This window comes from Nannospalax galili, unplaced genomic scaffold (assembly GCF_000622305.1).
Source record: "Nannospalax galili isolate Female #2095 unplaced genomic scaffold, S.galili_v1.0 scaffold85, whole genome shotgun sequence".
Lineage (NCBI taxonomy): Eukaryota > Metazoa > Chordata > Mammalia > Rodentia > Spalacidae > Nannospalax > Nannospalax galili.
This window is the reverse complement of record NW_008358866.1, coordinates 11,168,693-11,181,569: the sequence shown is the minus strand read 5'-3', so window position 1 is coordinate 11,181,569 and position 12,877 is coordinate 11,168,693. Positions and strand designations below refer to the sequence as shown.

General features: G+C 41.3%; 1 protein-coding gene and 1 long non-coding RNA gene across 7 annotated transcripts in view; one reads left to right on the top strand and one right to left on the bottom strand.

The window, feature by feature from the left end:
• Positions 1-690, bottom strand: part of Casd1 (CAS1 domain containing 1) — an 86,104-nt gene extending 85,414 nt beyond the window's left edge. Inside the window, exon 1 of one of the 3 annotated variants that reach the window (XM_029558345.1) lies at positions 67-690. In XM_029558345.1, the coding sequence (XP_029414205.1) occupies positions 67-610 (544 nt within the window). In that variant the 5' untranslated portion in view covers positions 611-690. The remainder of the gene's footprint in view (positions 1-66) is intronic. The other 2 variants (XM_029558344.1, XM_008822560.3) reach the window with 2 other exon arrangements.
• The window catches only part of LOC103725220, a 48,067-nt gene continuing 35,229 nt past the window's right edge, over positions 40-12,877 (top strand). For all 4 annotated transcript variants that reach the window (XR_003847680.1, XR_003847679.1, XR_003847678.1 and 1 more), the window contains exon 1: positions 40-178. This is a non-coding gene — a long non-coding RNA (uncharacterized LOC103725220). The remainder of the gene's footprint in view (positions 179-12,877) is intronic.

Genomic DNA, 12,877 nt, shown 5'->3' with positions numbered 1-12,877 from the left:
CTCCAGCGCTCTGGGCCGCGGCACCGCCTCCCCCGGCCGGCCCGGGCAGGGGGAGGGCCCGCTCACCTCGGTAGCGGCGCGACGCGAGGTGGCACGCGGCGAGCAGCAGCACGGCCACCAGCGCCAGCACCTTGGCGCTCCTCACGCTGAAGTAGTGGTTGATCTCCCGCTTGCCCAGGTTGTAGGCCAGAGCCGCCATCTTGGTTCCTCCATGACAACAGTGCGCGGGGGAGCGGGGAAGGGGCGCCGCGCAGGGGCAGCACTGGGGCGGCTGGAGCCGTAGCCAGCCGAGGAGCTGCCGCCAGTGCCCACGCCCGCCGACCGTGTCGCCCGCCGGGGAGCCCGAGCCCGCGGCCGCAGCGCCGCCGGCCTCCCCCGGGCCCTCGTCGGCCTCTCCCCAGCCCCGCCGCCGCTGCTCCGCCGTGCCGGTGCCCCAGGCGCCCTGGCCGCCTGTCTCCTCCCCTTCCTCCTCCCCGGTAGCCTCCTGCCTTAATAGAGGCTGCGCCTGCGAGGGGGGTCCGGATGCCCAGGGCTCCGGGGTCACCGGGCCCAGACGGGCCTCCGGGGTCACCGGGTCACGGGTGGCGGCGGGCAGCGGCTGCAGAGACATAGGGGTGCGGGGCGAGGGGCCCAGGGCCTGCAGACAGGGCTGGATGCTTGCTCCGGGGCTGCCTCTGGGTGCAGTTGACTGCCACCTGAGCCCAGGTTGGGGCAATAGAACTACAGTTCCGGAAGAAAAGTTCCTTCCTTGCTACCCTATCACACCCTTTTCTGAACTTTACTTTCTGAACCCGCCCCAAGTCCCCGTACTTAACGTCAGGTCACCTCAGCCTGTCTGGCCAGTTCGCCTGCACCTAGAGATGACTGGCCAGGTGTATTGGGATTGCTGTGAGCCCTAGCACTCAGCCCAGGCGGAAGACCTGCCTTCACTTTTTACTGCCCACTGCCTTGGGTTTGGTTCTCTTGAAACTTTTTTTCTTGTACTGCCCAGTTTGTCCAGTTGCAGTAGGCCTAAGTACATGCAGTACAGAAGAAGTTAGAGTCTCAAGTTTGTGTAGATGTCAATAAGAAGTGGATCCGATTCTCTTTTCTGTTTACATGTAGGGAGTCTGACAGTCCTTGCTCCTTAATGGTTTGCGATTATCCATAAAACAAGCACTCCTTTTCCTTTGAAAGGCATTGTTATCCCGACAGATAATATATCATATATTTAGTCTTGCGATGCCTTGAAGTTGAGAATGGCCATTGACATTGCGTTTAGAATGAGTCATTGGTAAGTTGCAGACATTCTCAAGTGTTCTTTACCACTTTCCCATTTAGCTGTTACCCGAGCTTGTGCTTATAGGTCCCTCTCAATATTCTAGAATGTTAGACAGAACGGATTGGAGAGATCTTGTCTAGTCATTCTCATCCTTTCCATACAAGGGCTTTATAAAATTCTATTTCCAACCTGGGCCTCATATCTTGAAAGATTTTTGTCACTTAAATGAAATCACATACATCACTGTCATGGATGTAATGGTAATAAGCAATAAAGTTAAATAAGTGTACAAATACTTCGGCACTGTTCCCTGCAAATGGTTGCTTAATTTTGGCTGTCATTCTTCACATCTGAAGTTGATCACATGCTGGCAGAATTAAATCAGATATTGTAACAACCAGATAACTGGCCTAACAATATGTGGTCTGCCAATCACATCCTAGACATTTCCATGATGTCATCAGTAGCAAATTAGAATTTCTGATTAGCCTTCAGTAACCAGTGTTAACCCACTGCGTTGGTGTAATGCTTGCCAGAAGTAAAGAAACTTGACATTTTCTTTAATTGCAATTTCCAGAAGGCTTTCTGAAATAGTGTAAATAGCTGGGAACCACTTTTTTTCCTTTCGTGTATTATGAAGCTAACCCCTCAGCCTATTCTCTTTTTTGGTAGTTTTGACCTGCCATTAGCTATTCCCATATTAAGTCGCTCCCTCCCTGTGTCACCTGTGAACTACCCTTCCCTCCTGCTGGTGGCCCCTCTTACAGAGTTCTCTTTTAATTAAAAACACCCATGGATTCTGTGTTCCTGTGTGTTTACTTCTTCATCTGTTTTAGAAAGGGTAGTGACTTGCAGTTTTCACTTGCTGTTTGTATTGTGCTCAGCATACTTCACAGTTGTTCACCAAGGCTATACAAAAGGAACTCTTGTTAAATACAAAGGACGCTATATTTCTTATCTTTCTGGACTGTGTTGTAGCTTCTGACACTGTTGACCATTCTACTTTATTTAGTACCCATCAAGTTTTCCTCCCCTAGACCCGTTCTTTAAATAATAGTGCTAGCCAGGTGTCTGTCATCAGCCCACTTCTGCTGCTTCCTGTTGTTTTAGTATCACCTCACTGTCAGGTCCTATCACTCTCCTGGGATCGGTTGTTACTTTCTACACACACACACACACACACACAGATTAGATCAGTCCATGTTCATCTCCTTACCACAGAGCTATCTACCTGCTGGGTCTCTCTACTAGGATGTCTCTCAATTAGCTACTTGTTATTTCAAATTTAAACCTATCACTGGCCTTCCACTTTCATCTACTTTTAACCCACACACTTCATCTTTTCACTATCAACTGAGTTACCCAACAAATGTTCACATTGTCCTTGTTCTAAATGATTTTCAGATGTGGCTTGATCTCCATCTCCTTGCTGTTGCTTTTTTCAATAGTATATAATGTTAAAACAAATTGTCATCCTTTGTTCCTTCCATTCTGACTCAAAGAAAATGTCCTCACTCCCCTTTCCCATGGCTGTCATTTTATCTGTGTCCACACCCTTTTTTATTGTTTGCCAAATCCTTCCTATCTTAAAGTCTCCCTTAGTACATCAAACAATTTTTCTTCTCTCTTAATCATCAAAGGTCTACCAGAAACACTCCATCACTCTCTCTTTTGGGTTACTTACTGCTTTTGGTTGGAGAGACAAGACCTTACTTTATAGTTCAGGCTGCATTGAACATGTGATCCTACAAGCATGAACCTCCTGAAAAGTACTAGGATTATAGGCATATACCACCATGCCTGGCTTTTTCTTTGAAACACTTGAGAAATGAAAAAAAGGTGACAATGTTTCTATTATTTTACTAAAACTGCCCTTAAAATGTTAGCCAAGGGACTGGAGAGATGATGGCTCAGCACTTAAGAGCTTGTACTACTCTGGCAGAGGACCCAGTTTTATTCCCAGCACTCACATGGGATGGTCACAGTTTCAGGGGTGATACTAACATGCACTTAACTCCCTCCCTCCTGTACACACATACACACAAAATCAAACATTTTTTTTTTTCAAATGTCCATCACAGCTTATGCTTCCTCCCTGTTCAGCATTGTTGAAATAGTCACTTTCTTCATCCTCTCGACTTTCATGATGCTGTCTCCTGGCTTTCTTTCCTTTCCCATGCTTCTCTTTTAATTTTTTTGGTCTTTTTGAGACAGGGTTTCCTGTAGCCCCAGCTGGCCTGAAACTCTATGTATACCAGGCTGGCCTTGAACTCACAGAGTTACACCTGCCTCTGCCTCCCCAGTGCTGGGATTAAAGGCGTGTATTACCCTGCCTGGCCCCTTTCCCAGGCTTCTCCAACAATACTGCCTTTTTTTTGTATTTTTACTTTTCGTGTTATTTTTTGTTGTTTGTTTTTGAGTAAGGGTCTCTCTGTTGCTCCTGCTGGCCTGGAACTTGCTATGTAGATCAGGCTGTCTTGATCTCTCAGAGATCTGCCTGCCTCTGCGTCTGGAATTGAGTGCTGGTATCAAAGGCATGTGCCACCACGCCCAGCCTAGTCTTGCTTTTTAAAACCCCTCATAGGAAATTGCTTTTCAAAAGATTCTTTTTTCTTTTTTTCCCCATTTGCTTGTTCTTTTTCTTAGAAAACCGAAGTTTCAAATTAGTGTCCAGTGTTACCTGTCACACCTGATCGACACATGTAACCTGGATTCTTCTCCAGACTTTTTCAACATACCTTGGGTTCAGCATTATTGATTATCTCATAGGACCTCAGAGGCAGGGTGTTGGGAAGCATTATTTTCTTTGCACGCCATCCATCCTGTTAGGTTTACTCTTTAATACGTCAGCCACTGTCCTTTAGGTCACTTTTGCTCTGCTCATCTCCTTTTCCTACTGCCACATAAGTATATGCTTTCAAAGAAAGGGTGTGTCTGCATCACAAGACATTGGATAATTGAAGTGCTGTGGTGGTTTGAATAAAATATCCCCCATGAGCTCCAAGTATTTGGACATTTTGTTCCTAGTTAGTGGCGCTGCTTTGGGAGTTTTTAGGAGGTGTGGCCTTGCTGGAGGAAGAGTGTCACTGGCATCAGGCGTTGCGAATAATCCTTCCTGGATTTCCAGTTATTCTCTGCATCCTGTACCTACTTGAGGATATGATCCCTTGGCTTTCTGCTCTGCCACCTTTGCCACCAGGCCTCCTGTGCCATTATCAACTCCTAACGCTAGAACCATAATCTCAAACTCATTCTTTTATAAATTAGTTACTTTGGTCATGGTGTTTTAGCACAACAACAGAAAAGTAACTAATACAAGCCCTAAGGTTTTTATGTAGCTTATTCTGACTGCAATAAAACATGGTTATATTACCGTTTAATGTGAGGACTACCCTTAGCACCATGACTTGGATTTACGTGTAGAATCATGTCAGGTTCACCAGAGGGAAATCCTTCAGGACTTTCTGTTTGTGGAGAGCTTGGCACTGACTCACTTGCATGTTCATTTTTTTTTTTAGAAGGTTGGGTCCATGAGCCCATTAAAGGGATTAACATATTGTCTGCACCAAATGGAAAATTACTTTAAAAATCTTTGGGGACGGACTGGAGAGATGGCTCAGTGGTTAAGAGCACTGGTTGCTCTTGCAAAGGACTGGGGTTCAGTTCCTAGAACCCATATGGTGGTTATCATCTGTAACTCCAGTTCCAGGGAATCCAACGCCCTCTTCTTACTTCCATGGGCATTGTATGACTCGGTGCACTTACATACATGTAGGCAATACACTCATACACATAAAAATAATAAATAAAATATTTAAAAATTCTTTGGGGCTGGAGAGATGGCTCTGGTTAAGAACACCCACATGACAGCTAACAACCATTTGTTGCTTCAGTTCCAGGGGATCTGATGCCTTCTGACCTCTGTGGGTAGTGTAGGACACAGGTGCACTTACATACATGCAGGCAATATGCTCATAGTCATAAAAATAATAAATTTTTTTTCTTGTCTTTTTGACACAGGGTCTCCCTGTAGCCCCAGCTGGCCTGGATTTGCTATGGAGACCAGGCTGGCCTCGAACTCACAGCGATCTGCCTGCCTCTGCCTCCCAAATGCTGGGATTAAAGGCACATGTGTGCCACTATGCCCAGCAAAAATAATAAAACATTTTTTAAAAATCTTTATAGCAGAATTATGAATTTGTGGTGAGTCTAATCGAACAGATTGCAAAAATCAAGAAACACAGAATGGAATCTCCTAATACAAACTTTATCCATTATATTACTTGCTTCAAGAATGTGCATTTGAGGGCTGGAGAGATGGCTTAGCCATTAAGAATGAGTGCTTGCTGCTCATTCCCAGCTTGGTTCCCAGCACCTATTAAGGCAGCTCACAACTGCCTGTAACTCCAGCTCCAAGAGAATCTGACACCTCTGGTCTGTGTGGGCACCTGTATACATGTGCATATTCCCCCATACATAAATATAATAAAATATAATAAGTATAAACCTTTAAAATGTTAAAAAGAATGCATATGTTTATATATATATATATATATATATATAAAACAACCATTTAAATATGTAAGAAATCAGCAAAAAGCAAAATTAGCAAACTATTCAAATAAAAAATTTTATCCACTCATTGCCAAGGATGGATCCCAAGCACTGTAAGTGCACAGTGCTTTGATATGAGAGTCCCTACTGATAGGAGGCCATCAAAATCAAGACACTTAAAAATGCATAAATGTCACAAATTACATAATCATATTAGCACATTAATTGAGTAGTAGTTCATACATAAAATGCGCAAGTGAGAAGGAAACATTCTCAAATCTTTGATAGGACTACAACATCTAAGAATGAGTGAATCACTTATCAATCGCCATGTCCTATTCACCCTGCCTTCCCCCAAAGCTCGCGTTTCCTCCCCAGAATACTATGGTTAAGCTCTAACCAAAGCAACAGACTTCTACTGGCCTCTCTCTAATTTCTAAATTTTTCATTCTCCTCTGTCATTCTCTCTCCCCTGCCCCTCTCATTCACCTTCCCTCTCTCCTCTCTTTCTTGTTCCTCTCCTCTTTCTATAATTGCTGCTAGGATTATTTGTCTGACATATTTGATCTTGTCACTTTCTTACTTAACTTTGATGGTTCCCCATGGAACAAAATGAATGTCCAACCTCTCAACATGTTTAACAGTGGCTGTGATAGGACCTAAATCAACCTCTTTTTCTTTCTAGCTCATATTCTATCCAGTTACACTAAGCTAGGAGCCAAGAGCCTTGCCTGTCTGTGGCCTTTCTCTTTCTATTCCTGTTAACGTTTGAATGTAAAATGCCTCCTATAGGTTCATGTGCTTGAATACTTGGCCCCAAGTACTGGAAGGTTGTAGAATCTTTTGGACGTGGGCCTAGCTGGCCAACCTCGTGCTGTAGGTGCAGGGCTGAGAATTACAGGTTGACTTCACTTGAGACCCAGTAACTGCTTCCTGATGCACAGAGATGTGTCAAGCAGCTTCTCAGTCCTGCTGCCATTGCCTTCCGTGTCATAACCGATCATTTCCCTTGAACCAGGAGCCAAAATACTTCCTCCTTTAAGTTTCTTAAGTTGAGAAAAGTGACTAATTTGATTCCCTCTGCTTGAAATACTTGCTCTTTCCACCCCACCAGTCTATTATTCTACTTTTTTATTGTTGTTTTTAAATTTTATTTATTTATTGGTCTTTTTGAGACAGGTCTGGCCTGGAACTCAGAGATCCACCCACTTCTGCCTCCCTAGTGCTGGGATTAAAGGTATATGCTACCACACCTTGGTTTTTAATGTTGTTGTTTGTTTGTTTGTGTTTTTTAATGTGTATGAGTGTTTTGCCTGTATGCATGTAAATGCATCATGTGTATTCAGTGCCTCCAGAGGCCAAAAGAGGGTGTTGGATCCCCAGGAACTGGAGTTAAGAACAGTTGTTAGCTGCCAGTGAGGATGAACCAAACCCCTACCCTCCTCAAGAACAGCCAATGCCCTTAATTGCCGAGCCATCTCACCAGCTCCCTAGTGGACTTATTTAAATTCTCTGAAGATTTTTGTTTCTTCAATGCGTACCTATAGCTCCTAAGGGAATACAAACTTTTTCTGATTTTTCATAGCACTTCGTTCCTACCTTCAGTACATATGCAGCAGAGTCCCCACCCAATCAGAACAGATCTCTTCCTTGCTTATCCCATGTAAGCTACGAGACCCGTCAGTTCTGTCTGTGTGGAGAGAAGATAGAAACTGGTGCACCTTGTGAGCCACTCGGTCACTATGTCTATTTTCCTTTCCTTGCTTCTTTCCCTCTAGATTTTATGTGTTAGAGTACAGGGAATTGGTCCTTTTTTGTATTACTTGCAGGGAAACTTGTGAAAGACAAATACCTGAAAATATGTTTATTTTCAAATGGAAGGCTGTGAATTGTCCAGATGATCTGATTCTATGAAGCCTTTTATTGTCTTTGAGTTATTGTTCATGCTTGTAAGTTATATAATACTTCAAGTAATGCAAATGCCTCATCCATAGAAATGCAAATTTTACCTCATTTGGGATTTGGTTGACTATTGCCCTGTGGAAATAGATTTGAAGTTTTACCTCTTAAGCAAATTTATTTCTCTATTCTTGCTGACCCATATATATGTAGGTATTAAAAATTTTCTTTTAAACTAGTTGTAACATCTTACTCGTTTTCTTAATGAATTAACTAAAAGTTTTGACACGTGTCCATTTTGTATGAAAATTATAATTCTGTTTTTTTTTTTTTGAGACAGCTGGCCTGGGAAGTTGATATGTAGACCAGGCTGGCCTTGAACTCACTGCCTCCCCAGTGCTGGGATTAAAAGCCTGTTCCACCACACTGAGCTAAAACTATATTTTAATACATGGAGATGCCTTGAACTTAGTAAATATTAACATTTCTCAATTTCATATTGAGGATCTTTTAATGAAGAACACTAGAGGAAATACACTTTTCTTCTTAGAACTTTTAAGATTATAGTAGAAAATATATTTTTCACAGTTTTTTTTAATGTGTATGAGTGTTTACTTGCATGTATGTTGTGCATCATATGCATACCTGATGCCTGAGGAGTCCAGAAAGGAGTGTCAGATCCTCTGGAACTGGAGTTCAGAAGGTGGTCAGCACCATCTGGGTCTTGGGAACCAAACCTGGGTCCTTTGCAAGAACAAGTGCTTTTAACCACTGAACCATCTTTCTAGCCCTGTAGAAGAAAATATTTTAAAAAATGAACTTTTGCTTGTCTAAATGAATGAATTTTTTTCTCTAAGAAAATGAGAAAGGCTTATTTTTGTCACAAGAAATTTAAATTCTTTGGTAAAGTATACCTCAAATCATATCAAATGATAACCAAATATTGAAGTTATGTTTATTCAAGTATTTGAGAACTGAGAGAAAAGAATAAACCACAAAACTATAAAGGATTACCCAATTCTATTTTTTTTTCAATTTGAAAGCTTTTACCTTAAGAATGATATAAACATCTTGATGTCAGTAATCACTTGGGAATTGTATAAAGTAAAAGTTTCATGTACTGTAAATAGTTTTCAATGTAAGGATCACATTCTTTGTGTGTATGTATGTGTTTTGTGTATGTGCATATGTGAGTGCATGTGTGTGCCTGTTGATGGGTATATTTAGGCCAGAGGGTGGTGTTATTCTGTTATCTTTGGTGTTATTCATCAGGAACTGTCCATCTCGTTTCTTGAGACAGTGCCTCTCACTGGCCTAGAACTCACCAAGGGGCTCAGTCTCCACCTAGGCAATGCTGGGATTACAAATATGTGCCACAACACCCAGTTTTTGTTTGTTTGTTTCTTATGGGTTTTGCATGCAAATTCAGTGCCTCGTGTTTGCAAGGCAAGCACTTTACCAACTGAGCTATCTCCCTAGACCAATATAAGGAACATGTTCTGAATTTACCCTGTATTCACAAGGGTCCTGTTTGTCTTTGGATTGCAAGTACTTGCGTTCACTCATAGGCCTCCGGTGCTTTCTCTCCAAATTCTCTCCTTATCCCAAGGAGACTATATTGCTTTTCCTACTTTTTTTGCCTCTTTTCTATCTTGTTTCCTTCTGCTCTTAATGGTAGGATATACCAAAATATTTGTACTTCTGAGAAACTGTGCACCCTACCCTGTGGCTTCAGTTTGTTGTAATAGTTTGAGCAAAGTGGGAGTAAAGCAGAGAAAACAAAAGTAGACATGTTGGGGACAAGAAAACCTGACAAAATATGCTGATGGATTACACATGAATGAAAGGGAAGAGAGTCATGGGAAACTTATTTCTTGCCTGAGAGAGTGGTAAACTTCAGGGATCACTCACTGATATGGAAAGGATTGAACCCTGCTCAGGCCTGATGCAAAGAAGAAGGCATGTGTTCCATGACCTCTTGATGATGATGCTTTTGATATTGCCAACAAAATTGGGCCATCTAATCTGAGTCTAACTGAACAATTCTAAATACCCATTATTTTTTACCAAAAAAGAAAGGACTGATGTGGAAATGAGCTTAGAAAATTATTACACTATTGCTTTATTTATTCTTGCTTACATTAAAGTGTACTGAAAAGATAAAACTCAAAACATCCAATGCACATTAGTTTCATGTGTAAAATTCCACCCCACCCCATCATCCTTAATGCCTGTTTCCCTGGGACAGAATGTAAAGCACATGTACTCCGTTTCCAGCATGGGGACTTTGCAGGTGAAACATTTTCCATTTCCATTTTCTTTTGTTTTGTTTTTTAAACTGGGAAGAAAGAATGGTAGTCTGACAGTGACTACCCTGAATCTTCCCGAGAGGCTAAGACAAATTCTCCTTTCTGTGAAGTAGTTGGTTTCGACTGGATGAAAATTCACAGTTCACTGCTTCTTAAAAGCCAGTGTCCCTTGGGGAAGGCAAATATGACTATCTTCCATTGTTTCTAAGGTAGAGGAAATTTTATCATTGATCAGATCATGGTGGGGCAATTTGAACGGGGAAAAGAAAATTTTAAATGACTTGCCTGGCTTCGCTCTCTCTTGGCCGAAATGGTAGTGACATTTTCATTAAGCAGGTTAAGGAGAAGCAATGGTGGTTAATTAACTTAGAGGTGTTGCAGCTGAAATGGCCCAAACTGCCGTAGGCCCCAGGTAAGTCTAATACTGTTAGCTGTACCCAGCCTTCCACTTTACACTGTATCACCTATGAATGTCTGTAAACAAATTAGGATTGCTTTTTCATGTAGCGCTGTGTAGCTCACAGGGATATATGAAAATGTATTAGACAATGTCTGTAAAGCACTTTAAATGATTTATTCTTTAGCCAGTTTTTCCTAAGGGATAGTTTGTCTCACACACTTCTAATTGCCATCTAAATGATAAAGAGCAATCTTCAACTAAACACTTAGTGGGTTGTGAGAGATGACTCATAGATCTTTTTTACTCTGTGTACCCAGCACATAGACTTACACATTTCTCATCATGAAGTTCTGCCTTTCTGACGACTGTATTCTCTTGTGACATTTAGATATCATTTTCAGTTTGCAGGAGTGGCAGGTATAACTTTGTGGTCGTTAGGGAAGAACTTTTACTATGGGGGTAGAATAATGTAGTGAAAGGAGTATAGGCTTTGGAAAGAACAGTTGGGATCTCACACCTGGCACTAACATTTACTAGCTAAATAAGCTGGTAAGTCACTTTACCTGTTGAACTTCAACTCTCTTGGCTTGTAAAATGAAGATAATAATGCCTGTCACTCAAGGTTGTTTTTATGACTAAATGAGTAATGTATAGTTCTTGGCATTTAAATGAAGCCTAATAAAAAATTGTTTCCTCCTTCAAACTTCATTGTCACTGGTGAGCTCAGAAGCAATTGTTCTTAAATTTCCCTCTGTCTATACACGTAAACATGTATATCATAGGGACTGAATATTATTTACAGAAAGTAGCCAAGTTGAATACAGATACATTCACTTAGATAATCCTTGGATGAGCCTATTTAAAAACACAACAAAACAGTATGATATTAAAGTTCTTACCTTTTACCCATTCACTTTAAAAACTCTTCTTAGTTTTAAATACTTTAGCTTAACCTCCTGTTTTGATCATAGTATCCTCTGGAGATTATCCCTTTTGTGAGAGAGGGAGAGAGGGAGGGAGGGAGGGAGGGAGGGAGAGAGAGAAGAGAGAGAGAAGAGACAGTCCTGGAGTATGAACCCAGGGCTTTGCACATGCCAAAGTCTCTACCACACAGAACTGCATTTCACTTTCTTGAAGAATTACACAGTCCCACCCCCCCCATATGTATTTTGGCCTGGTTGTTTACATATTTCAGCAAGAGTTACCATCTAATCAGATATGATCCCTGAGCAGTCAGTATTGATCAACTATAAAGGCCAATTAAATTTTGCCAGGTAATTTCATTAAAGAGCAGTGCATTTAGTAATTTAAATGTCTATTATTTTTCCTTCTATCCCAAGCTTAAGAAAACAAGTTCAGTAAAATCTATCAACCAAGATTTTGCCTTCATTACTTTTAGATTCTGGCAAATTCCTTGTTACTTGAAGTCTCGAAACATGCTGATGTACCAGGCTGGCCACCAAGCAGTTGCTTCTCACTGTGAGAATTTACCTGTGAAACAGATCTGTTTTCTCAGGTGACATTGGCCTATAATGAAGAGCTCTCCAAATCTGATTAAATGTCATTTATTCTCAAATATGACTCAAGGTATAATCTTTAATGACAGTGAAATTATTTATTGGGGTACAATATATGATTAAATTTTTTTCCATTACATTTTAATTGTGGATGTTGGGGTGTGTGTGGAAGATGTTTGTGTGACACAGTACATTTGAGGAAGGCTCACAGGACATGTGGGAATCAAGTCTCTCCTTCCCCCATATGGGTCTATGTGATAAAACTCAGGTCATCAGTTTGATACTTAAGTGCCTTTATTCATTGAGCCATCCTACCAGCCCCTGTAATTTTGGGTTTTTTTAATAAGAATTTTAGGGGGCTGGAAAAATGGTTCAGTGCTTAAGAGCATTTGCTGCTCTTCCAGAGGACTCAGGTTCCTGGCACCCTCATAAAGTAACTCCAGCTCCAGAGGATCCAACACCCTCTTCTGGCCTCTGTGGGTACTTGCACACATGTGGAATACATGCACGCAGACACACACAAATGAAAATCTTAACAAAAAAATATAATTTTAGGCTTGGCAAGAAAATAGTTTCTTATTGATGGTATACAAGTAACTTTATTTCAATAAAAGAGATGGAGACTCACTAAAGATACTTGGTTCTAAATTCCTTAAAGGAGCATTGAAAATTTGAAGCTATTTTAAAAATGTTTTGTTTGATGTTGAGAGTTAGAAATAAATTACAAAGTGAAACGAAGGGTTTCTTCACACATCAGAAAGCACTCTTAACAAATGTCAGCAGTGCTATAAACCAAACAATTATAATTAAAATTTCTCACCAGTTCATTGAGTTCATCTACTTGTTTCTTATTCTGTGCTGTCTTGGATTGTCTGACTGTTTTCATGACATCACCTGTTTCTGTACTAACACACTTCTGGAACTCTTTCCTTAGTCT